The sequence below is a fragment of the Gracilinanus agilis genome, chromosome 5 (assembly GCF_016433145.1).
Source record: "Gracilinanus agilis isolate LMUSP501 chromosome 5, AgileGrace, whole genome shotgun sequence".
Lineage (NCBI taxonomy): Eukaryota > Metazoa > Chordata > Mammalia > Didelphimorphia > Didelphidae > Gracilinanus > Gracilinanus agilis.
Window position 1 is genome coordinate 291,455,257 of NC_058134.1, and position 27,618 is coordinate 291,482,874.

General features: G+C 37.7%; 1 protein-coding gene across 3 annotated transcripts in view; it reads right to left on the minus strand.

The window, feature by feature from the left end:
- Positions 1 to 289: 289 nt before the first annotated feature.
- Positions 290 to 27,618, minus strand: part of ATF1 (activating transcription factor 1) — a 53,390-nt gene continuing 26,061 nt past the window's right edge. For all 3 annotated transcript variants that reach the window (XM_044677364.1, XM_044677362.1, XM_044677363.1), the window contains 4 exons: positions 13,747 to 13,877; positions 12,389 to 12,571; positions 12,138 to 12,297; positions 290 to 1,821 (listed from right to left, as the gene is read on the minus strand). In XM_044677364.1, the coding sequence (XP_044533299.1) occupies positions 1,677 to 1,821; positions 12,138 to 12,297; positions 12,389 to 12,571; positions 13,747 to 13,877 (619 nt within the window). In that variant the 3' untranslated portion in view covers positions 290 to 1,676. The remainder of the gene's footprint in view (positions 1,822 to 12,137; positions 12,298 to 12,388; positions 12,572 to 13,746; positions 13,878 to 27,618) is intronic.

The window sequence follows — 27,618 nt, forward strand, 5'->3', positions numbered from 1 at the left end:
TTCAGTAACTGGTAATTAATTCTGTTGAAACCATAAGCAGCAAGAAACTGGTTGTCACTCGTTTCAAATCTTTTCTTCTGGGGGCAGTTGGGTGGCTCAGTGGATTGAAAGCCAGGCCTAGAAACTGGAGGTCCTATGTTCAAATCTGACCTCAGATACTTCCCAGCTGTGTGACCTTGGGCAAGTCACTTGACCCCCATTGCCTATTAAAAAAAGAAAGAATCAAATCTTTTCTTCTAAGTTTTTACATCCTAATTACATTCTAATATTTTACATCCAACAATCTTGATGATCTCAAATGCCTTTTAATTTTTACAGGAATAAGACAAAATGATACATATTGTATTAAGAGCTGACAATATTTTTATAGGTAAGCTTGAAAATGAGTAGTTTGATTACAGAAGTACTGATGTACTAACAGCATATTCAGATTTCAGATAATTATACAGAAATGCACATAATTCAAATACTTGCAGTTCAGGAAATCTTACCCCTCCCCTCCATGAAAATATAAAAATGGTAATTTGAGACGCAAAATATCTACTTTTTTTTTTTTTTACTAAAAACTGTATAAACAGATAAAATAAGCATAAAAACACAACTTTGGAATTTGAGATTAACTATATAAAAATAGTCACTTTTTCTTACAAAGGTACCATTCATCATCCCACAAAATATTTTCTACATGAATAATTGTTTTTAAATTGCATTATTTTTTAAATCAATATGCCCTACATTAGATTTTGATTAGAAAAACCCTCTTGAAAAAATACTTTGGTATGTATCTTGAGCTGATTTTAAAAAATCCTCTAAAATAATTTTAGGGGCTTGTAAACATTTCTTTCTATTAAAGCACAGTAGAAAAAGCAATGCATATCAGCTGCATATAGAATCAGGACATGATTTATTATGATCCATTCAGAGAAAGTTACCATACCCCAAAAGCAAAATCAATACTATTTTAAGTTTCAAATATTTATATTGTTCTTTCCACTCTTAATAAAATGTTTCTATAAAATGATTGGAATACTTTAAAAGTTTCATTTTCAGGTTGTATGGCTTGGACATCTTGAAGGACAAAACCTGAAAAAGCAATTATGCCCTGGTTTTTTGCTAAACCTCTTTGCAAAGAAAACATTTTTTAAAAGATAATTTTAAAGACTTGAGCAAAGTACACATAATTTTATACACTTTACAAAATATTAGCTTTTCTTTTAAATGTGCAGTTCAGAATAATGGCAGACAAACATATTTACATAAACAATGGAAAAGGGGCAAATTTCAGAACCCAGTAAGTAATGAAAATCTGTACCAATAAAATGTTAATTTAAAAAACAAAAACCCCATCAACCTTCCATTAATGAATCATCTCAGCTGAAAATTTTGTTGACAATTATTACTATCTGGGGAATTCAAATTGTTGAAAATTCATGGTCTGTTTTATCAGGTACCATTGTTACTGTTAATTCTAATAGAGGCTTCAGTTGTGCCAGGAGTTTGCTTGAAGTCCACTTATTTCCATTAGGTACTATCACCAGTATCTTGTAAATAAAATCTTGAGTCTTTATCTTGCAACTCCTAGTTTCAAAAGTTTCATTTTTGACCTTTTAGTTTATAAAACTCCATATAAAAAGAAAATCCATTAATCTTTAGGTAAGTCCACAACATTTATCTTTTTAGACACTTTTATGAGAGTAGAGATCTTTTAATGTTTTTAATTCTTCTATTAAGGTTTTGTTTTGATTTTCCAAAACTGCAACTCGATTTTCCAGACACTTAACGTATTCTTTTTTCTTTCTACGGCATTCTCGAGCAGCTTCTCTAAAATTAAACATAAAAATAATCAATTAAAATTAACTTCATGAACATAATTAAAGACAATAAGATGGGACCTAAATTAGAGAATGGGGTGGATAGAATTATATAGTGCTTTTAATGATCCCAACCTTCTCCCTCAAAGGCTCATTTTAATTTTTTATTCACCACCACCCCAAGTTACATGTAAAACATTTCCAACATTTTCAAAGAATATTGAGTTTGGAATTTTCTCCTTCCCTTCCTCCCCCCTAACCTCTCTACGCCTCCCTTAAGATGGCAAGCAATCTCATATAGATTTTACATATAAAATCATGTAAAACCTTTTCCCATATTAATCTTTTTGTGGAAACTCAAATATAAAAAAATTAAGAAGTAAAAAAAGTTTGCTTTGGTCTGTATTCAGAGTCTCTTCTCTGAAGTAGATGGAATTTTTTATGACGAATCCCCTAGGTTAGGTTTGGGGTCATTGTATTGCTGTTATTCAGAGTTTTTCTATATAAAGTAATCCTGTTATTATATAATGTTCTACTGGTTCTGCTTATTCAACACTACTTCAGTTTGTGTCTTTCCATGTTTTTCTGATCTCTTCCTATTTGTCATTTCTTAAAACACAACAGTATTCCAATACAATCATACACTATAACTTACTCAGCCATTCCCCAATTGATGGATATCCCCTCACTTTCCAAATCTTTGCCCCCCTAAAAAGAGCTGCTTTAAATATTTTGTACATATAGGTCTTTCCCCTCTCCCTCCCACTGAACCAATACACAATATTGATTCCAAGATGGAAGGTAAGGATTTTTTTTAAATAGTGATCGAAAGCATTTTTTACATGACTATAGAGAGCTTTAATAACTCTGAGAACTGCTTGTTCATCTCCTTTGACCACTTATCAAGTGGGAATTGACTTGTATTCTTATATATTCAAGCCACTTAACTATGTATGAGAAATGAGAACTTTATTAGACTTGTAAAAAACTTTTGCTCTTATGACTTCTATTTACATCCAATTTACTCCTATTTAGTTTCTGACCTCCACACTCCCCCAATCTGCCCTTTTCTATCAGTTCCACCCCCTTCTCTTATCCCTTCCCCTATTTTCCTGCAGTATAAGGGATATTGACCTTTATTGTTTTTTTGGTATTGATATTACCAACAGCTGTCACTGATGTGGACAGGCTCTTGAGTTTGACCATAGAGAAAAAATGGCTGCTCAAGTAGTTGAAGAAAACTCCTGGTCAGGCCAGTTCTATAAAACCTATAACTCTTATGGGGAAAAACAGGGGAGTTAACTTAAACATTATATGTGAGTTCAGAAGAATGAGTAGGAGACAGGAATGAACAATAGGTGGGACCAAACAAGTTAGGGAAACTGGGTTTAGCAGTTAAAGAAAATGACTGTTGACAGGAGTGACAGTTAGGCTCTAAGTTTAGTTCAGTGTAGTTAAGTCCCTTCCCTGACCCTGTAATTTGTCCATAGTCTAGAAGTATAGAAACCACGAGTATGACTCTGACAATGAATTACTGCCAGCTGTTTTGGCTTCTGGATTGCTTCCAACAACTCAGTTATTATTCCTGCATGAGTTATTGGTTTTCCCGATGCAGTAATAAAACCTTGTTGTTTCCAGATCTTTCCTGTTGTATGGCAAACAAAAAATGCATACCGAGAGTCAGTGTAAATATTTATACTTTTACCTTCAGCTAGAAGACAGGCTTACTTCAATGCCACTAATTCTGCACCCCGAGCACTAAGATTACTAGGTAATGAGCCATACCACAGTCTCTCAAATTCTGTGACAACTGTGGCACCAGTACATCTGATTCCATTACATAAATATGATGATGCATCTGTGAATAATACCAAGTCTGGATTTTCGAGTGGTGTCTTTTAAATCCATCCTAGGTATATCCACAAGATCTATTACCTCAACACATTCATGCAATGGCTCACCGTTCTTTGGTAATCAGGAAGAAGAGTAGCTGGGTTGAGTGCGCTACATCTCTTCAACTGGATATTCTCACTACCTAAGAGAATTATTTCATACTTAGATATTCGTTAGTCTGAATATGCTTGAGTATGAAACTTCCTCATTAGTGCATCTATCTGATGTGAACAACAGACCGTTAAAGGACATCCCAAAACTAGATCAGCTAACTTCTGGACTAACACAGCTGTGTTAGTCCCCTTAGACAGGGTACTGTCCCCACTGCTATTGGATCTAATTGACAGCTGTTATACCCAATTGGACTTTGTCCTAAAGTCTGTATCAACACACCAGAAGCTATACCTTTTGTTTCGTTGACAAACAGCTGAAAAGGTTTCTCATAGTCTGGAATTCCTAACGCAGGTGCAGATAGAATGGCTTCTTTCAGCTTATCTAAGGCTAACCGATGTTCAGGCTTTAGTTTCAGAGGTTCTGGTTCTGTATTCCTGGTCAGATCTGTCAAACTCTTAGTGATCTCACTATATCCAGGAATCCATTGTCTACAGAAACCAGTAGTTCCAAGAATAGCTCTAAGTTGTTTTTTAGTTTTAGGTGCACTCAATTTCTGTATGTCAGCTATTCTCTTTTGTGTAATACTTCTGGAACCCTCTGACAACACAAATCCAAGATATTGCACCTGAGGCAAAACCCATTGTAATTTTGCCTTGGAAATTTTATGCCCTCGTTATAGAATTCAATCAAAAGAATCTTGCTATCCCTAAGACACACCTTTGCATTTGGGGATGCTAAAAGAATATCATCCACAAAATGCACAAATTTACTCTCTTTAAATTTAATTGTTTTTAGATCTTGATTTAGAATTTGAGAGAACTGGCTAGGTGAGTCAGTATACCCCTGTGGAAGACAAGTCCACGTCCACTGAGTCTTTCTCCCAAGTGAAAGCAAAGATCTTTTGAGAATCTTCATGAATTGGTATCGAGAAAAACGCAGAGCATAAATCTACCATGGTGAAATATCTAGCCCAGTGATTCCCAAAGTGGGCGCTACCGCCCCCTGGTGGGTGCTTCAGCAATCCAGGGGAGCAGTGATGGCCACACTTTTTTTGTATTACATTCTATTCTGAGTTCAATAAATAGTTTCATAATTTCCAGGGGGTGCTAAGTAATATTTTTTCTGGAAAGGGGGCGGAGTAGGCCAAAAAAGTTTGGGAACCACTGATTTAACCTGACTTGGAATGGAAGAAATTATAGCAGCTGGGCTTGGAACACCTGGATGAGTTTTGATGATATAGTCATTTACCGCTCTTAGATCTTGGATAAATCGGTAAACAGGTCAGCCATTTTCATCTAATTATGGCTTCTTTATAGGTAAAATTGGTGTATTGTACTCAGAAAAGCATGATATTATTATCCCTTGTTGGATTAGGGACTCAATTATTGGATATATACCATCTATTGCCTCCTTAGTCAAGGGATACTGAGGCACACAAGGAATTGGTCCTTCCTTTGTCCTCACCCTGACTGGAGTAGCTGATTTTAGCAACCCAACATCTGTGGATGATCTTGACCACAAATCCCTAGGTATATCCTCAGGTATTGGATAGATAGTACCTAAGTCATCCTCTGTACTGCTGGAATCTAAGAAAAGCAATGGAAAGGCCTTCAAAGATTCCTCTGGGAGATATAAAGAAATGTCACCAGATTCAGTACACTGGATAGTAGCCCATAATTTACATGGCAAATCCCTTCCCAAAAGATTCACTAAACATTCTGGAACACACAAAAATGTGTGTTCCACAGAAAGGGGTTCTAAGGTTACCATTTTTGGTTGAAATTTAGCTACTTTCTGAGTTATGCCTGTAGCACCAACAACATCCATTACAACATCTACAATTCTCAGGAAAACTTTGCAAAACTGATTTACTCACTCCTGTATCTACAAGAACATCATAAATCTGATCTCCAATAGCTATAGACACGTTATGGTTCCATACTATTGGGAGGCTGGAAAGTTTCCAACACAGGAGCTAAAACAGTAACATCAGAACAAAGCTCAGCTATTTCCTGTCCATCCAAGTTAACAACATCTTGAATTGCAGAATTTTCCCAGGATTTTGCACCTTTGGTCCTTTTCATCTTTATTCTGGTATCATTGATCTTATTTACAATCAAATTATCCTTAATCAAATCACAATTTCCATTATTCTTCTTAATTACACAATTACTAGAACTTCTAACACTATTTACAACATTATGTTTCTTTTTCTCACAATTATTTATAAACATTAATCAAATTATTATCAACACCATATAAACCATCATCAATTTTAATCAAATTATTACAAACACTAGTTAAATTACTACTACCAGTAGGTAAATTACCATTAACATTGGTTAAATTACAATTTACACCATTACCAGTAGTTAATTCAGATAATTTAACATTAACACCATTTAAATTATCATTAATTCTCTTCAAATTATCATTCACATTGATTCCATTTAAATTAACATTAACACTGAACTCATCACCATTATCAATTAAATTCTCATTATCACCAATTAAATCATTAACACCAAGTGCACCATTTCTATTATCCACAATTACATTATCATTAACACACACACACATTTCATCAACATTCACTTTATTCCCATTACCTTGATTAATTACTTCTGAATTTCGGGCACACCTTCATAATGAAGCTGCCCCTCCATTCAGGTTACCATGATTAACATTCCCCTGGACAACATGATTGTACTTTGGTCGTACGCCAGCCTTTATGTAATCCTGCATGGTTGCCATATAGGAGCTTGAACACCCTGGCAGCATGCATTTTAGCACTGGAACACATTTTGCTGGCTATTTCCATAATTAAACCCATTATTCTAATTATTTCCCCAATGTCCATAATTATTAGTAAACCAATTAAATCCATTATTATTGTTGTTGTACCTCTGCCCATATGATCTTATAAACCTACATTCTCTGGCAAAATGTCTAACTTGGCCACACACATAACATGATTGCTGTCTTTGATATCTTGTGTTTACATTAGCAATATTCTTAGTTATTTTTTTAAATTTTTCTTTTCAGATGCCCTCAACGCTGCAACTGCTTTTATCTCACTAATTTCCTTCTCATTTGCCCTACTATTTGCCTCTCTAAGTTGTTTCCTGAGGCTCTCAATCATTGCATCCTTCTCATCATTCTCTCTGTCCTTCTCTTGAGCAAAAACATACGTGGCCTTTTGCTTCAGTTCATCCAGGATTAGAAGTTCCCAATCTGGATAGTTGTCATTAAAAAACTTCCTCACCTGGGGATCAGCATTTCTCACAAATATGCGCTTAATATGCTCAATAGTGGTTTCTTCCAGGACGTTCATACCCAAGTAAATTTCAGCAGCTTTTATGATATGATCTAAGAATGTAGCCGGTGTCTCCTGATTAGTCTGTCTAACCTTTTCAAATTTTGACCAAGCGTTAGGGCATCTCAAATATTTCTCCATTACCATTATCAGTGATTTCCTTGCCTGCTTAAGCATTCTGTAAATTGGAATTGAATTGAGATCCAGTTTCTCCCAGGCTACCGGCCATGGTGTCACCCCCTCAGTATTTCTCGTCTCTTCTACAAACTTATTTCTATCATGATTGGACAATATCTCTCCTAAAACATACCAACAATCCTCAAAACCTGGGTCATGTGCCTTAACAAATGCTCTAAAGATCTTAAATTTGTCAGCATCATCATGGAAATTAAGGATTTTCCTTTTTAAGTTCTCCACATCCTTAGTCCTAAATCTAGTATGCTGTCTCACATGAAAAATCCCATCATCTCTCACTACTGGAAGGTCACATAGGGGAAAAAGGTTAACCAGTTTGTCTCCCTTATTTAATGCCTTTTGTTCCAATTCTGCCTTAGAATGTTCAGATTTAACACCTTTACCAGTATTTCCATCATTACCATTACCAGGAGCTTGACCATAAGCACCACCAGTTTACATATACATCTCCAAATTGTCTATTTTAACTTGCATTAACTTTAACAATTGCTTCATCTCTGAATCTCTAAAACATCAGGTAACCACAATCTTACAACAATAATTAATACGAAAAAATATCCATCTTATTTTGTATATGATGTAACCAGTTAAAATAATAAGAGGTGTGTGTGCTATATAATATCCAGAATAGTTATGGTAAGAAGAGAATAGTTATGGTAAGGTCTGGGCTACCTCAAAATCCAATATAACTCTACAATACCTGGGTATGATCTTAAACCACAAGTATGAGATAAATAATATCCCTTGCCATAACCCCAATAGCAAATAATCCACACAGTCTTCAATTACCATTTTCCCAAACATTGACACAAACGATCAGTGGTACAGAAATACAGAAACAAAGAAATGTGTCATTAGCCACAATGAAAGACTAAAGACTAATAACTAATACAAATACAACAATATTCCCACAACAATACCAATTTACAATCAAACAGGATGACACAAACAATAAAAGGCAAAAAAAATGGAAAAACCCTTTCTCTGGGACTATTCCAGACTCTATAGTATATTGGCCTTACACAGAGATTTTATCAGTGACCTGGGGTGGGAGGTAAGCAGTTCTGAGTAATTCACCACTAGCTGGGAGATTTCAGCCCACAGCCAAAGGCTGTACACTCCCCACGGAACGTTCAGAATCCTCTGACTTCCAGTCTGGCTCTGTGTGTCCAAGAGAGAAATTCCTGTCCCTGTTAACCCACCATCTGGGTATGCCAAACTCTTATGGGGAAAAACAGGGGAGTTAACTTAAATATTATATGTGGGTTCAGAAGGGTGAGTAGGAGGCAGGAATGGACAATAGGTGGGACCAAACAAGTTAGGGAAATTGGACTTAGCTGTTAAGGGAAGTGACTGTTGACAGGAGTGACAGTTAGGCCCTGTCACCCTGCCCCACCTAGACAAGTGGTCTGTGAAAACCAGCAAGCAAATGACAAGAGGGCTTGTAAACAAATTTAATTAAGGGAACTATGGTCTAAAGCAATGGTTCCCAAACTTTTTTGGCCTTCCGCCCCCTTTCCAGAAAAAAATATTACTTTGCCCCCTAGAAATTAATTTTTTTAATGTTAATAGCAATTAATAGGAAAGATAAATGCACCTATGGCCATCACCCCCCCCCACCCCAAGATCGCTGCAGCACCCACCAGGGGTGGTAGCACCCACTTTGGGAATCATGGTCTCAAGGATGGGAATAGGGGTTTCTATACTTCCAGACTATGGGCAAACCACAGGGTCAGGGAAGGGATTTATCTACATTGAACTAAACCTAAAGCAGGACAGAGCACAATGGAGATCAGGAAGGAAAGTGGGATATCCTCACTGCAGAGTCCTGTCACAATCCAGCGATGGTATAGCTTTCCCAGGTCTTCAGCCAGTTGGGTAAGTCAGGGAGCTAAACCAACCTGAACTGACCAGCAAATAAGGTTAGATTTCATAGTCTCTACCTAACCTCCAACAGGCAAAATCCTCCTTCCGGATATCAGGAAATCAGGGTGCAAACTCCACTTCCTCTGAGGTCTCCCAGGATCAGTTACAACTTGTCCCAACCACCATGGAGTCACTTCCTCTGAGGTCTCCCAGGATCAGTTACAACATGTCCCAACTACCATGGAGTCCGTTTCAGAGAGAGCAACCATACTTCCTGCTTCCCCATTCCATTTAGAATTCTCCAGCCCTGCCTGCTAGGTCTCCTAAATAATAATTTAGTAAACTTCCTCACAATATAACTATTAACATTTGTATAAAAGGGAAAGTAAAAGGAAAATAAGTATTGATATGAAATATTCCCTCTAACTAATGAATTCTAATTTATAACCCCCCCAAAACCTTTCTGTCAAGAGAAGCCTTCTTGATCACCAAATGGCAATCCTCCTTAATCTATATTATCTAACTAAAATATAAATTCTAACTTACTAAACCTATTTCCAAAAAATTATGAACAATGCTTATAGAGATCTGCCAACTTCCTTTCCCTTCAGCCAAAGATCAAACTCTGCCTGTCAGTGTAACAAGTTGTTCTCCCAACCTTTGCCCTCTGGCACCACCACGAGTTCCAAAGAACTGCTCAGTAATTCTCCTGCTCTCTGACCAGACACCTTTCAAACTTCTTCAAAATCAAGATATTTCAAATCTTCCACAACTTCTTCAAGGCTGATCAGAGGAAAGCCAGAACAACCAACCTCTAAGTCTCTGTCCCAGAAGTGGTGTTGGTTTCTCAACTGATGCTCCCAAAGCACACTGCAAAATTCTCTTCCTCTGACCTCGTCAGAGTTCCATGGCAAATCTTAAAGCATCCCTAGGAAGTCTCAAATTACTTTTATAAACCCTACATCTGACTACAATCTATTCTTAATTAAGCTAATTACAGTTACATTACTTTATCATTACAAGGGTAACAGAGATTTCAATATCCAATTGATTGTGTATGTTCTTCCCTCATTGAGCCAATTCTGATGAATAAGGTTCCCATGCTCCCCCACTTCCCAATACCCCCCATCTTCACTCTTGTGAAAGCTCTTTTGTGCTCCTTTTATATACAATAATTTACCTCATTCTGTTTTTCCCTTACCACTCCTCCCAATGCATTCCTCTTTCTAATGCCTTAATTTATTTTTATTTTTTATCATTCCTTCATACTCATACCCTTGCCCTCTATGTATAATCCCTCTATCTGCCCTAATATTGACAAAATTCTTTGGTATTACAAGAATCATCCCCATGTAGGAATGTATACAATATTACTGAATGTCTTTTGTTTTTTTTTTTTTTTAAGATACTCTTAAGTCTTGTATTTTAGAGTCAAAATTTCCATTCAGCTCAGGTCTTTTTATCAGGAATGCTTGAAAGTCCTCTATTTTACTTAATGCCCATTTTTTCCCCTGAAGGATTATGCTCAGTTTTGCTGGGTTGAAGTCCTAACTCCTTTGGCCTCTAGAGTATCATATTCTAGACCCTTTGATCCATTAATGTAGAAGCTGCTAAGTCTTGTGTTAACCTGACTGTGACTCCACAATATTTGAATTGTTTCTTTCTCGCTGCTTCCAATATTTTCTCCTTTACCTGAGTTTTGGCTTTTGGCTATAATATTCCTGAGAGTTATCCTTTTGGGATATCTTATAGAAGGTGATCAGTAGATTCTTTCCATTTCTATTTTATCCTCTGGTTTTAGAAGGGCAGTTTTCCTTGATGATTTCTTGAAAGATATAGAAGCTTTTTTCTGATCATGGCTTTCAGGTAGTGCAATAATTCTTTATTATCTTAGATTTATTTTCCAGGTCAGTTGTTTATACCAAGAGATATTTCATACTTTTGAATAGAAACCTGCTTAGCCTGTTAATGCTAGGCTTCCTGTTATTAGAGCAGATGATCTAAATGGTAGTGTATTAAACAGGCCTCCTATTTTTCAAATGTCTTGTTCATCATTAAGATTATGAATAATGAAGCCAGAGCATAGGAATAATACTGCTTTGAAGAAGGTGTGTGTGCAGATGTGTAGGAAGGCTAGGTGGGGTTGGTTGAGTGAGTCCAATCATCACTATTATTAAGCCTAGCTGGCTTGATGTTGAGAATGCTACAATTTTTTAAATATCATTTTGCATAATTGCACAAATGGCTGTAAATAGTGTTGTGATTGCCCTGAACATAGAGCAATTGTTAAGATTGTTTGGTTATTTTCTATTACAGGGTAAAACAGAATTAAAAAGAAAATGCCTGGTACAATTATAGTACTTGAATGAAGTAGGGCTGATACAGGGGTTGGTCCTTCTATTGCTGAAGGAAGTCAAAAGTGAAGGCTGAATTGGGCTGATTTTCCAATTGCAGCCAAGTTAGGCCAAGAAGTATGATTGTAGTAGAGAAGATATATTATAAGTCCCACAAATTATAAGTAAGTATAAACCTGATATCACCAATACAATTATATAGTATTGGTTGGAGGGCTGCGGTGTTGGCGTCTGTACATCCATATTATTATCCAGTTGGTGTGAAGGATATAATACCTACATCTCCAATGTATAATACAACATCTATACATCCAATGAATAATTGGAGTAAGTTGTTGGCTGACACTAGGATAATTATTGTGATCAGGGAAATGATGAGATATTTGAAAAATTGGAAAATGTTACTTTAAATAAAGATTTTAAAAATTTATGCTTTAATTCCTAATATGGTAAACATTGATTGATATAACATGTATTAACAAAAGCTCTGAGGAGATCTCAATAACTGTTAAAGTGCAACAAGTTTTGAGAAGTGTTGCTTGAATATACAGCAACAATGTCAATTAGATATCATTTCATAGTACTTACCTATTTTTCATCAATCTAATTTCTCTTTTTAACTGTGGATCATCTGTTTTGGTTGTCTGAGATGTTAAGGTTACTGGAGAAGTCATCACTACTGTCTGTGGAAGGTTAGTATTTGCTGGTGTGGTGCGAATCTGATAAGTCTGCATATCTCCTGATGCAGCTATACAGGAAGAAGAGAGAATATTAAAGGATATTTGAAAATTATTTGGAGGTAGTTCTGTGGGAAGTATATATATATTAAGTATACTTACTCTGTACAACCACTTGGTTGCTAGGGACAAGTATCTGTTGTCCATCAGATGTCTGTGCATACTGAAGAATCGTTGTCCCTTGTTGAGTATTGCCTGCATTTGTCATGGTTAATGCCTGCAGCCCCTGTACTCCATCTGTGCTTGGACTGGCCAATTGTAATGTTCCATTTGGGGCAATGGCGACTTTAATTAGAGGAAGAAGTTAAAATAAGTAGTTTAATTTTTTAATAGTTAAGATACAGTAAAACTTCATTAATTCTTGAGCCTAATATTTCATAATTCCTATAAGTTTGTCTCAAGCCTATAATTCTTAAAGTATCATAATGAAAAACAATTAAGAAGGTTAAGTCTCAGTTTTGAAATTCAAAACCTGAAAATTCAAATTCTGAAAGTTGAAAAATTCAAAACCTGAAAGTTTCACACGGTATATTATGGGAAATTTAATATGCTATTTTTTACCGCTGTTTTTTAATCCCTTCCCTCTCCTCTTCACTCCAGCACCCCAAGCATTTCTATGTAGCTCTCATAGAAGTGGTGGGCACAAGTACCCTTTTGCCCTTTACAAATATGTGTCTACATCACAGTGTGTTTCCATCAATGGACATAAATCAGATGAGCCAATGTTGGACCTAATAAGAATTAATAACCAAAAAGAGATCATTTCCAATCAAATGGTTTGTTTTCATTGATTGCTATTCAAGCCCACTACAAATTAATTATTTGCCTTGGAAACAAATACAAACAAAACTTAATTATTTGCCATATTTTGCCACATCCAATATCACCCAATTTGCTATGCAAATAAAATTTAAGTTTGGGGGAGAAGTAATTATTAAATATAAACTTAAGCTAATAACAGTCATACAATTCCCTCACACTAACTTACAGATCAGATGTGATATATGTATTTACCTTATCTTTCTATGCTTCTAAATCTGCATTGGTCAGACTTTCCCTGCAAATCTCCCTCTAGACAGTGCTTAACTGGATTTTTATCCCCTTAGAACTCCCCAAAGCATAGGAAATACATGTTTGTAATTCTCATGACAAAATTCTAATAGACTGGTTAATAACCTGCCAAAAATCAAATCAAAATTTGACTGAAATAATACATGTTCCACAAGGAGTCTATTACAGAAAGGGTTCCAATCCAGGATGAAAATCTATTTTTATATGTTCATTTTGCTCATATTACCCCATTCTAATCTAGATAATCACTTTTGGTGGCAAAGATCCCAGATATAGTAACTGGCTGTAACTAGTTTAAGAATATATGAATAGCCCAAACCCCCAAATAAAGTGTATCCTTCCTCTCAAATAAAAAAGGTCTAGTCTAGACGGCTATTTCAGATACATACTATATTGTCCAGTGCTAGTCTGGTAGATAGGAGTTGGGACAGACATAGATGTGACTGTTGAAACTCCAGGGCTTTCTCCGTCTCCCTTCCTATCTCTGGTGTCTTCTGAAGAAAGATCTTTCAAGATTTTTCTGTGGGGAAAAAAATAGAATTCCTTTCACTGATCATTGATAAATTGGCTTATTTATAAGCCTTTGCCTTATTTTTTTTCCAAAGTTTGCTAACTCCTCACATAATTTTGTTAGTATATACTGGCACCTGAATAACATTTTCATGAGACCATGCTACATGCCAAATACCTTACTATCCAGATCTGTAAAATTTTTAACTGATATCCACCTGAAGATCAAAGACATGAGATAAGCTTCCTTGAATTAAAGATGGAAAGTCAAGGGGTTGAATAAAAGCCAAGACCATGAATGAATGAAAAGAATTAAGCATTTACTCCATAGCACTAAGTGCTGGAGATATACAAACATAAGCTACTTGTGGAAGAACTCTTTATTTAATAAGAACTTTTGGGAAAACAGTTCAACAGAAATTATGTTCAGAACAACAAATGATACCATATACTACAATAAGCTTAGATTCATGACCTGAAAATAACATGGCCATACCATAAAAAAATTTAGACAAGAAGATCAAGTAGCTTGATAACTATGGCCAGGGAAAAACTCTTTTTTTAAACTCTTACCTTCCATCTTAGAATCAATATAGGCAATGGGGATTAAGTGACTTGCCCAGGATCACACAGCTAGGAAGCATCTGAGGCCAGATTTGAATCCAGGACCTCCTGGCTCTGGGCCTGGCTCTCAACCCACTGAGCCACCCTGCTGCCCATCCCCACCGGAAAAATTCTTAACCAAATGAGATAGAGATCTTAAAACTTAAAATATATTAATGTCAACTGCATTAATTTGAAAAGCTTTTACAAAAACAAATTAATGCAGGCAGGATAGGGAACTGGGATCTTTTTTGCATCAAGTATGTAAGCTTCAAAATTAATATCCAATATTCTAAGTATTACATTTAATAGGATTTATTAATAATAATTAACATAAAAAGCTAGAGGAAAAAAGCCAGCCTTCCCAGATGTGCATGCAAAAAAAGAGAGGGCACAGCTTACAGCAAACTTATAAACAATGTGTGAAGATACAAACATGGGGGATACACGGAGAGATGCTGGGAGATGAAGCCCAAAGGTTCAAGAATTTCTAACTATACATTCCCCCCTGTGATCCTTTGGGGAGAAAATGGAAATAAATGAAAAAGAACAAAACCAATGATTGCTACATTGACAAAAAGCCAATTTGGGGGCAGTTCCCTTTGGCATAAGAGTGTACATTCAAAATAAATGCATACAACCCCCCATGGTTCAACTTAGCACATCTCAGAGTTCACTCTGAATCTTTTGGTGCAGTGTGTAGTCTCTGCAGGTATCTTCATGGTGCCTCCTCCAAAAAGTTCACTTTCTGGATTCTAGGAGGTAGCAGGTTTCTTATCCTAAAATTGTTCAAATTCAAATCAAAGTTCACAACAATAACATAGTCCCCCCTGAGGATAATAACACATTCCTCCCTGAGGAGGATGGTGACAAACACAGGGATCACTCAGAGATGCATTGTTGAGTTATAAGGTATATGAATCAACTGGCAAACAAAAAAATTTAAAAATTCTAATAAAAGAGAAAAAAAATAACATGGATAAAATATAAAATATCAATGTCTTATGTCTAGAAAATCTAAGTAAAGTAAAAATAAACTTATAACAGGTCCTTGAATCAGGGCTCAATTAAAGTGATTTATGTAATTATGCACTTACCCAATCAGTAGCCAGGACTACAGAAAGTTTGCCACACTATGAAAGACAGAAAAAAGGGACTAGATTTCAGCAGCAAATTGGAAATAGCATTTCTCTGATCTGAGTTTGACCTTTTCTCTCAGGGATACTGGAGCCAGGAAGGCAGCCAAAGTGAGGTGCTTGTTAGAGCTCAGGGAAGTCCTGCCTCTGATATATGTCAAAACAGCCACAACCTCAAACCCCAAAAAAGTTCAAGTCCTTTTGTCTTGGCTCAAAATCTCATCAACCCCACTGGGATTGGTTGGTCTCTTTGATCTTGTGCGAGTTAGCTTTGAGCTTTTTTGTCACTGTGCAATGGCTCTTTTTGTTCCCTTCTCTTGGAATCAGACAGAATCATTAAACAAAGTCCCATAATTTTTTTAAACAATCAATGGCATTATTTCTATAGTCTAAAGTTTGGGGTATGCATTGACATTAGGGTTAAGGGACATTTATTTAAATTACCCTAATGAAAAATCAAAAAAATTTTTAATACTGATAACATGTGCTTCAAGTCCAAAAAAGGAGAGAAAAAAATAAAACTCAAATATTGTTTTGCACATGCAGGAAGAAAAACAATAACAAAAAATGTTTTAAAAATAAAAAAATATATATAGCTTATATATTATATTATAAAAAAAATAGTGGCACACTGTGTCAGCCAAGAAGAGGTAGAATTCAAAGGTTTTTCACCCCAAAATGAGATCCATTTCCTTTTTAACTTGACTATGAACCACTCTGTGAATGCGAATGATTTTCACAAAGTAACAGTTTTACAGCAGGTAATGCACATTCAAAGAAAGTACAAAAATCCTCAAAATTCACAATAGCCCAGGTTAATGACAATAGCAAACAAACCTGCTATTATATAGGATTCACATGGTTCTCTACATAGCCACTTGCTGTGTGACATTTTAAAAAAACCTATGAACTGATGGATAATTGTCACAAATTCTACAGTTTTATAGCAAATCTTTCAACCTTGGCAATGATATTTTTAACAAAGTCTATTACTGCAATTATTCCAAAATTTGGCAGAAAAGCCTAGAAAAAACACAAACATCTGTAACTGCTGATGAAAACTTTCTTGAGTCTAAAACATCCCAAGAATCTAGATTGTTCTGGTGGAAGTAGATGAAACTGAAGAGTTAAAATATCATGCATGCCAAAGCTACTTTTGACTTCATGCTTTATATAAAAACTTTTTGGCAGGAACTTCTATTTTGTTCTCTACCTTTATAATATATATATATATATATATATAACACATATATAAAACATATGTAATTATTATACGACATATAATAATTGTATACGTATATAATTCCAGAAGCTACTAGATATCTAAAAAATCATTTCTGAAGACCCCTAGATAGTTAGCTCATTAAATTCTCCAAAGGTTGTATACAATTGTAACCAGTTTTGATGGAGTCCATCCATCATCTATGCAACAATTAACAAAGGCAAAATGGAAAAAAAGGCTGTATAAGCAACATGGACCTGGATGGATCAAGTGACAAATTCATGTCATGGCTCCATGCCATGTTCCGTTTCTGAAAATGGCTGGGACAAGCTGGAAAACCCACGTGGGGTGGCCAAAGGGATTGGGATTCTCACCCTTCCGTGGGGGAAAAAAAACTGCATGGATGAGAGGCAAGCTTACAGCAGCTGGTTTGGTCATGGCAGGCAGAGACTGCAGGCTGGGCAGCAGCAGCAACAGCAGCAGTAGTGGGTGGAGCAGAGGCAGGAAGAGGGCTGGCTCAAGCAGATGGGTGTGAGAATTAGTAGGAAAGAAAATGCGGCTTGAAAATTTATCTACTTTATTGTTTTCTAAGGCTTAAAAATTTTTTTTTGAGAATTCTATCCCAAAGTGGTAGCCATAAATGTAAGCTTCGAAATTAATATCCAGTATTCTAAGTATTATATTTAAGAAGATTTATTAATCATAACTAACATAAAAAGCTAAAGGAAAAAAAGTCAGCCTTCCCAGCCATGCGTCTGAAAAGAGAGGGTGTGGCTTACAGCGAACTTATAAACAACATGTGAAGACGCAAACATGGGGGTCCAGGAAAAGGGATGCTAGGAGATGAGGTTCAAGGTTCAAGAATTCTTAACTATACAAGTATCTCATGAAACATCAATGAAGCACTTATTACTAAGTGCTTACTATGTGGCAGGCCCTGTGGATATTAAGACAAAAATGAAAGTCTTTGCCCTTGAGGAACTTACAGTCTTTGGGGAAGATACTATGCATAGGAAGTCACATACAAAACAGCACTAAGAGCTCTAAGGATCTGGAAAAGTTTCCCAGTTGAGCTTTGAAGAAAACCAGGGATTTTAAGAGGTAGAATTGAGGAAAAAGGACATTCCTGTGTGTGAATTTAGTATAAATCTGTACCCCTCTTTCCTTTTTAAAGTTTTGAAAATTGATTTTGGTCTCCCTCTCCCCCTTTGACTGGGTTAGGAACAAGGTACACATGCGTGTTATGAGAGGACACCAGAGGACACATAGCTCCCTGGAGTCTGAGAAGACTCCATCCCATGTGACTCATGGTGTCCAGAAGACAAGCCTCTGACCTGGACTGAGGTCAAGTCTGTCCAATCCTGGAGACCCAGAAAAAGTGACATCACCAGGGTTATGTTTTGGATCAAGAAAATTTGCATGCTTGACTAGGAAGCAGCAGAAGTGCATAGGACAAGCAGTGAGCAGCAATCTGTGGTTAAGGCTGGTGACCACCAGGTAATTATGTGCCTTTTCTCTCTCTAAACTACTTTCACTATCTAATAAATAATTATAAAATTAATGTAGAGTCTCCAGAAAATTTTAGTTAGCCCAGCCCCAGAGTGTATGAAGGGGCTGAAAAGTTAGTCAATAAACATTTATTAAAGAACCTAGTGTCAGGCCAAAGAAAGGCCAAAGGCAAGAAGTCTTACAGGGAAGACAACACCACATAAAAATGCTGAAAAGGGCTGCTAGGAAATGCTGAAGTCCAAAGGAGTAGAGCAGATGGGAAATGATGCAGGTTTGCCCTGGGCATCCTTTCCAGAGGGAAGCAAGGAGGGGTCCCAGGGGCAGAGTTACTAAGAAATGTGAGTTTCAAGACTGATGATGATCTTGTAGGATGAGATTCAGGAAATTAGAGAAAGTGAGGTTTGTGAGGATGGGATTAACTCTCCCCCGCCTACTTTTAGATTTAATCACCAGAAGCATATACACCCCTACTTCATGCTTAAGTGGGGGGAAGTCCACAACCCACGTGCTAAAGTGGTTGACAACTCAGAAACAACTGACTGCCCCCGGGAAGTCCTAAGAAAATTCTAAAACTGCGATTGGTCCATATAAAGTGGAAGGAAGGCACGGGAAGTGACGCAAAGAAGGGTCTTTAAAAGTAGTTGCAACTTTCTGTGACCACCTCTTTTCTCCTTCAAACTTGGCCTTGGAGGAGCTCTAGTGTGGGACCTCAGACTGTTCCTGGTGTGTATAGTTGGAAAATCTTGAACCCCTGGAACTGCATTGCCCAAAATTCCTTTCTGTATTACCCACAATTCCTTTTCCTTTCTGTTTACATGTGTCTTTTGCATGATTATATATAAGTTTTGGGTAATGCCCCTCTTGCTTTCTCTTCCATGTGAATTGTGTGGTGACCGGTCCTTGTTGCCCTAGTTCTCTCTTCCATATGAAGTGAGTGGGGAATGTTCCCCATGTTCTCTAGCTCTCTAGTTAAATATTAATAAATCTTTATAAATATCATAATTTGGAGATATTGAATATTAGTTTAAAAATCCACATTTGGGCAACATATCGAAGGGACCCCAGAACCATACTTTTAGGTAAGTAGGAAATCTCCCCCACCCAGAGTCTCCTGGGCTTCCTGCCCACTCCATGTACTGCCTTTTGATCCTTTGTTCCCCTCATCCTTCCCTTTTCTTCCTTCTTCTCTTTCCACCTCCTCCTTCCCTCCAGACTCCCTGCAGAGCTAAGCTTCCCAAGTTCCCCCACTGAGCTCTCCAACAGGGCTCTTTCCTGCCAAATCCCAGAGCTCCCTGCTATTGCCAGCTGCCTGAAGCCTTTGCAAGTGCTCTCAGCAGCCACACCCAGTTTGGGGGCCTCCCACTGCCTCCTTGAGGTGCTTTCTTCAGCCACTGCTAGCCTGTGCAGCCAGCCCACCACCTGGCATGACTTCCACTGCAGAGACTATCCCTGTTTCTGCCACTTCTTCCATGACTGGTAAGCTTAAAAGACTCCCTCTCTCCCTCTCCCAGCCCCAGCTCAGGGGGTAGTCCCTTTCCTTCAGGGCAACTAGTTACTTCCTAACTTCTGCCAGGCTCTTTACCTAGGCAGGAAAGGTCCTGACCTTTTTCATTCATCCCAGCCTGCATCCTTGCTCCCTTCCTGTCCCAACTTGGGTTTAAAAAAGCAAGCTAACTGCTTCAACTCCCAGTTTCAAGCTGCAGCAGCTTTTAGACCCTTTTCAGCAAACCCGCCCTGTTTTGTAGTCATATCCTCCATTTTGGTTTCTGGCAGATATAATCACGCCCCTTACTCCCATCCATCACCCTAAAAACACCCCCTACCCTAACCCCGCCCCTTACTCCCACCTCCTGCCCCTAACCATGTCTCTTAACCCTCCCTGTTGTAGTGTTCCCTCTTAGCCACCAGAAGCCAGTATTAAGCACTCAATTTCTCCCCCCCTTTTCCTGTTGAGCTGCTTTCTCACAAGTAGCTGTTTCCTGCCACCAGAGGGCAGCATCACCCCAAAAATAAATTTAAAAATGCATTACAAGTAAATAAAAATAATTTTTGCAAATAAAATCCAACAAAATCATATAACATCACATAAAATAAAAATTACAATACCCCTTACCCTGCCTCTATGCCCCCCAAAATAATACATAAATAAATATATACACAGGGAAAATTATTCTCTTTTCCACTTTCCTTTAATCTACCCTTTTGATTACAATGCTCAGGAGTATGAATGCTACTCTAAAAGAAACTCTTCTGGCTTTTGTCCAACCTTTAAGGTTCCGGATTACCTCCTTCTCCTTATGTTGCTTGGAATTTTCCTTTTTCAATTCTTTTCTGTTAAGTCATAACAAGCTTCCCAACAGAGAATGCAGGCCAACATGCAAATTCAATTGAACAATTTAATGCATTACTTCCATGGTCAAATGGCAAAGGAAGATTCTCTCCAATATGTCTGATTTTTGCAAACCTATTTCTGAACCACTACGAGAGGAAAATCCTATTTCTCCTAAAATAGAGATAAAAGGCCCCTCTACTATATCTCAGGTGCAGAACCTCCTCTCTCTTACTCTGAACCACCTCTCTCGTGCTCTGCAACTCCTGGCTAACCTTACCTCCACTGATCCTCCTCTCAATGGCCCATCCTCCCCTATTTCTCCTACCCCACAACCAATCACAGCCCCGAGGAAATCTTGCCCTCCTACTCTACCATGCTGCCTTGGTATTCCCACAGTCAACTTCTCAGAAACCACAACCATTGACCAATTCCTATGAAGGCCTTTTCCCCATAAGGAAAATGCCCGCAATAGAACGAAATGGAGATGTGGTAAACTTAAGACAGCACACACCGTTCATACCTCAAGATATAAAAGAACTGACATCTAATGCTCCCACTTTTGAGAAGAACCATATCTGGTAACAAAAAAAGATGGCCAACATATTTTTCCAATATAATCCATCTTATAAACATGTTTAAAATTTGCTCAAGGCTTTTCTAACAGAACGTGAGAAAAGTAAGATCATCTCATGTTAATAAAGTCCGAGGGCTCAATGCAGCACACTGGTCATTTCAGGATCCTAAATGGGACTATAACAAATCTGAGGATTATTTGCAATTATATCATTGTAGAGAGACTGTCATAAATGCAATATGAAAATGCTCCGAAAATATGGATGCATGGATCAAATTTGAAAACCTTAAACAATCCAATGATTTAACACCCTCCCAATTCATGGATAGGCTCAGAAAGAGGTATTAGGCAAATAAGGTGACATTTTGTCTACAACAGTTGCAAAGTAGTCCGGGATTACTTTAAAACATATTGCCCAAGGTGGCCTCAGATGGACCTGGACGAGTTGAGAAAAATTGCTGTTTATGTCTCTAAAGGCCATAAAGAAAAACAGGAAGAGACTAATAATTTAATGGAAATGTTTCAAAAGAAACTAGACTCTTTAAATGATAAAACTGATAAACAACAAAAAGGGCATGATATTCAACCAATGGCACTTGCCCCTCTACAAGAATTTAACTATCAGTCCCTTATATGCCACTTCTGTGCAAATAGGGGTCACATAATGATGAAGTGTGGGAATTGGAAACAAGCAATTAGAAATAATAACTTCAGAAATTACAACTTCCGAAATAAAAACAATTATGGAAATAATTTCAGGAATCTCAACTTTAGGACTGATAACAATTCTAGGAATATGGATCAGGCAATTGATAACTCATACCAAATGACTCCTCTACTGCCCCTCAGGGAGGAGCCCAAGGAACTACCCAAAGATTATGAAGGGGGGGAAAGGGGGAAGTTGGGGCACAGGAATCAGAGGATACCACCTTTCATTTTCCAGACTAGAATGTCTTACTAACCTTTATGTAAATAAGTATAAATAGTATGTGTATATTGTAAATTGTATTATATTGTAAGTATGGTATATATGTTTATTTGCGATCTGTATGTTATATACATATATGCATATGTGTATCATACATGCATATATTGTGAGTATATTGCATGTATCATGTGTATATGTATAAGTGTAATTCTGTGAATAATTTGATACTAATTGAGTTTCTAAATATAATTTGCATAAGTGATTTTGATGTTTTGTTGAAATTTGATTTAAAACCTTATGCAATGTTGTGTTAAAATATCTTTTTTCCGAGCTTGTTTGCATTTATTAGTAGAATATTTATGTATTAGTTTAGGAGTTGTGTTTAGTGGTTTTGTTTGAATTTTGTGTTGATATTTCATATTTTTTGTTGATTTTTGTTAATCTTCTTGGAATTTTACTTTGTAACTTATTATTCTGTACTTTGAACTATGTAATTGTTCAATGTATTTATCCCTTTACCTTTCCTTGTTAAAATCCCTAGAGTAGGATAAAGTAAGGTAGTGTTAGATAGAATAGTTAGTGTAGGTTGTTTTGTTATTTGGGGTTAGAATTTTAGTTTAGTTCATAGTGCACAAATACCAAAAAATATTGTGTGAAACAGTATTTTGGCTTTGTGCAAGGGGGGGACTATAATGAAGTAATTTAGGGAATAGAATAGAAATATATAGGAGTTTGGCTGTCAGCTTTGAGCATTCTGTAAGGGAAAGCAACTGGGGGAGGAGTGAAACTGTCATTGTTGGTGTGAGAGGTGTTTTGAGAAGTCCAGCCAGCAGTGACTCCATGAGCTTGGGATCTTTGGGATTGGAGAAGCTTGAGAACCACATCTCTCAAGACAACCTTTGGTAGTGGATAGTGTCTGTTTTCTGATGCACAGTTTGCAGACATTTCCCCCTATCTGTATCTTTTGGATTATTGGCTGTCCAAGGAGTTGGATTATTGGCTATCCAAGGAGTTGGTTCCTGTTATCCTGAAGTCATCAAAGAAGCAGCCTGGACCAATTGTGAAAATCCCAACACCCAGCTCTGTCCCTCTAGTCTTCAGTCGAGGTTGTCAGCCTGACTGAAGTTGGGTTGACAGAGAAACTCTCTCTTAGGACTCCATTTCTTGTTGGTTAGCTAATCCTAGTTATAGAAATACCTCTCCCACTCTCCCTAATCTTTTTATACATTAAACTATTTTGTTTTCCTTCCTGTTTGTTTCCTCTCACCTCAAAGAACCCATAGTGTGTGAGTAGTTAATTTTTGTGTTATTCTTTGGTTTGTGACAGAGACCAGTAATCACAACTGCCATTACTTTAGTGAAAGGGTTATCAGATTTACTCAGGCTCTGATACCCTATCCTTCTTTGTGAGTTTAATCTGTGAGTGGCAGTTGCCCAAAACACCTACTGGTTTCTCATAGATTAACTTATATTTATATGTTCTTTTAAAAGTGGAACACTCTTTCCCCTTGATGCCTGGCTCCCCTATAAATTTGCTGGGGAGAGATCTTTTATGCAAGCGTAGAGCCACAATAACTTGCTCTCCAGATGGCTCTATATCACTAGAATTGCCTGAGGAATCCTTAACTTTGCTCCTTGTACTCCTTTCAGATAGTCATGATATGAAAGAATCTCCCACTTTTGAAATTCCAACTGATATACCTGAGTCTCTCTGGGCCACCTCATCTTCTGATGTTGGCCAACTTAAATCAGCTGTCCCTGTCCAAATTAAAACTAAATCTAGCCCGCCACCTTCCATTCCTCAGTACCCTCTCTTGAAGGAGGCAATAGCGGGTATTACCCCAGTGATTAATTCACTAATTGACCAAAGCATCATCATTCCCAATAAATCTGAATACAATACGCACATCCTGCCTATTAAAAAGCCAAAATTGGGACCTAATGGCAAGCATCTCTATCAATTCGTCCAGGATTTGAGAGCCATGAACAATTATGTTATAAAGAGACACCCTGTAGTTTCCAACATTAATATTATAATTCTATTCCTAACACAGCTACATACTTTACAGTAGTAGACTTGTGCTAAGCCTTCTTTTCCATACTTATACACGAGGATTCCAGGCATATCTTTGGTTTCACTTGGAAGGGTTCTCAGTGGACCTGGGATTGTTTGCCCCAGGGTTTCGTGGACATTACTTTATTTACATTATTTACACAATTCTTAACTGCTGATACAGATGCCATTAAATTTAAATACAGCCATTTAATCCAATATATGGATGATTTGCTCTTGGCTTCATCAATTGCTGAAACATGCCAAGAGGATAGCAAGCATCTCCTTTTGGAGCTACATAAGAGAGGTCACAAGGTCTCCAAAGATAAAGTTCAGTGGTATTTCCCCAAAGTACAATATTTAGGTTTCATTTTAACTGCTGGGTTCTGTTCAGTTTCTCCTAAATGTATTGAAAATATCCAAAAATTAAATGCTCCTACCACTAAAAAGCAATTGAGGGTGAGGATTTTGTCGGCAGTGAATCCCTTGCTATGGGGAAATCACTAAGCCCCTTGTATCACTCACAAAAAACACAGTTCCTGAACTCGAAACAGAACACCTAACAGCTCTTTCAAATTTAAAACAGGTTAATCCTGTCTATCCTTGCTCTAGGCATCCCAAATTATGACAAACCACTTACCTTATATGTCCATGAACAGAAAGGTGTTCTAACTCAACTTTTGGGACCTGCTCAATGCCCGGTAGCCTATTATTCTGCCCATCTGGACCCAGTAGCTTCAGGAGCACTACTATGCCTTAGAAGTGTAGCTGCCACAGCTTTATTAGTAACCAAATCTGCTGATCTAGTATTAGGATGCCCTCTGACCATAAAGTGCCCACACGAGGTCATGGCATTGTTATTAAGACATAGGACACAGGCATTTACTGATCAAAGGATTACAAGATATAAGATAACCCTATTAAATAATGAACATATCACACTAAAGTGCTGTGGAATTCTTAATCCTGCAACCTTGCTCCCTGATTTGCCAATTTCTGGAGGACATTTAGTGTCCATTATTGATAAGCCTCATAATGATTTACTGGACACCCCTTAGCTAATTCAGATTTAATATTATTTATAGATGGTTCTTCCTTTATGAGAAGTGGAATGCCCTAAATAGGAGCTGCAATAGTTACTGAATTGGATACTCTATGGTAAACTTCCTTACCTTCACATGTAAGTACACAAGGTGCAGAAATCACAGCTTTGAAACATGTCTATATCATTGCAAAGGATAAAAGGGTCACAATTTACACAGCCTCCCATTATGCATTTGGCATATGTCATGCCGTTGGCATGTTATGGCTTCAGAGGAATTCTGGAAAATGTATTGCCAATACAAACCTTATTACTGAACTTCTTTCTGCCCTCCAGCTCCCCAAAGCCATAGCTGTTGTTCACTGCTTCTGCAAACACAAGTGGCACTGACCCTGTCTCCAGGGGAAATGATCAAGCAGATGTCACAGCCAAACTAGCAGCCTTAGAAGGACCCAAATTAATTATGACACTAACAATTACTGGGGATTTGGATCTATCCCTTTCCCATAAGGACAAGGAAGTAGAAAAATGGAAGCAAAAATTTAAAGCTAAACAGATAAATGGAGTATGAGTCTGTTTATGTCATGTCATCTGAAGGCAAATCCCTGCTCCCTAGAGCTTTATATAACCAAATTTGTCATTCCATCCATAAACATGGTCATTTCAGGACCCAAGGCACTGTAGACTCTGTTAAAGGAGTATGGAATAACTACAATTGCCTCCAAAATATGTACAGCTTTTCCTACCTGCCCAGGCCTTGTAAGGATGAGGGATGGGACAAAAAGAGCCAGAAGTTAAGACCAGAGGGGATTCTGGGAAATTCTCGGGAGGAAGAAGGAGGACAAAGGACTTCCGGCGGAGGACTGGAGAGAGGAAGGAGGTAGACATCTCAGCTTGAATCCAGTCCTGAGGATCTTTCTTTGGACATTGATACCCTGATTCCCTGGTCAAAGGCATCACTTCTCATCCAGCAAGACTTCAGTCAGCTAAGTTTCTGAATTCAATTTTGGGAGCAATCTCTTGGGCTCCTTCCCCCATCACCCAACCTTGCTGAGAGATCCTTTCCGGTCTAACTTACAATTATAGAAAAGGACAGAAATAGAAACAGAAAAAGAAGGGACAAGGGGGGAGAGACACTTAGAAGTGGGGACCCCAAAGGTTCCCACCCGAGTAACAGACTCCATAGAAATAGAGAAGAGGGTACCCCCAAATCCCTCTGCCCTTCACCCCTTTCCCCAATCCGTAAATTGTGATTAATAAAAGCCATTCATTAGTCAGATAGTGTTCCAGAGTGCCTGAGAGACGAGGGGGAGGGGAATCACAGCTTGGTCTGGCTGCCTCCATCTTGGAGTCAGACCACCCGCTGTGAAGTTGACTGACCTCAGGGGAGGCTTGCCTGAACCCCACCCTCATTCAGAATCCGTTTGGGGTCCCCCATACCTCATTTTAAAGGGAAGCCTCACCCTCAACTCCTGTGGGGTAGCACGACTATCCAGTTCACCCAGTTATGGGGTGACACAACCTCAAAGTCTCTCAGTGTATAATTGGCAGGAGGGGAGAGCTAGAAGAGAGTCTCACCCCTACATAGACTCTCTCTATCTCCCCTCCATCTCTAACATTTGGTCAGCTGGCTCTAATTATTATTGTAGCCTTTAATTAGCACACTTTTTGAGGAAAAGTCTTTGGTGGACGTCCTCTAGCTTACACACCATTTGAGCATTTACAAATTGATTTTATCTCTATGCCAAAAGCTAGACAGTATAAATTTTGTCTGGTCATAGTCGATCAGCTGACCAGGTGGCCTGAAGCATTTCCTACTGCTCAGGCCACAGCGGCTTTTGTTGCTGAAGTCCTTTTGAAAGAAATTACTCCTTGTTTTGGCCTGCCATCATGTACTGATTCAGATAAAGGAACTCATTTTACTACTTAGGTCTTATTGCAAATTTATTCATGTTTGGGGATAACTCCTAAATTTCATACACTATATCATCCCCAGAGCTCCGGCCAAGTTGAAAGGATGAATAAAGAACTTAAAACTATGATTGGCAAATTGTGCTTGGAGACTCATTTAAAATGGCCTGATAACTGGGGAAATACTCAAAATAAAAAAAATAAAATAAAATGGCCCCAAATTCTACCTCTGTCCCTATTTATTTCAGAAGCAGATCCAGAGATGATTTAGACATCTCACCATTTGAGATGCTATTTGGACATCCACCTATTCAGGCACAACCATTTACCCTTGCCTATACTTCACTGTTGGGAGGGGATACAACCATTACCACATATATCAGATAATTACAAATAAAACTGTAAGAACTCCACAACTCTGGAGCTGCTGTTCAAGCAGGC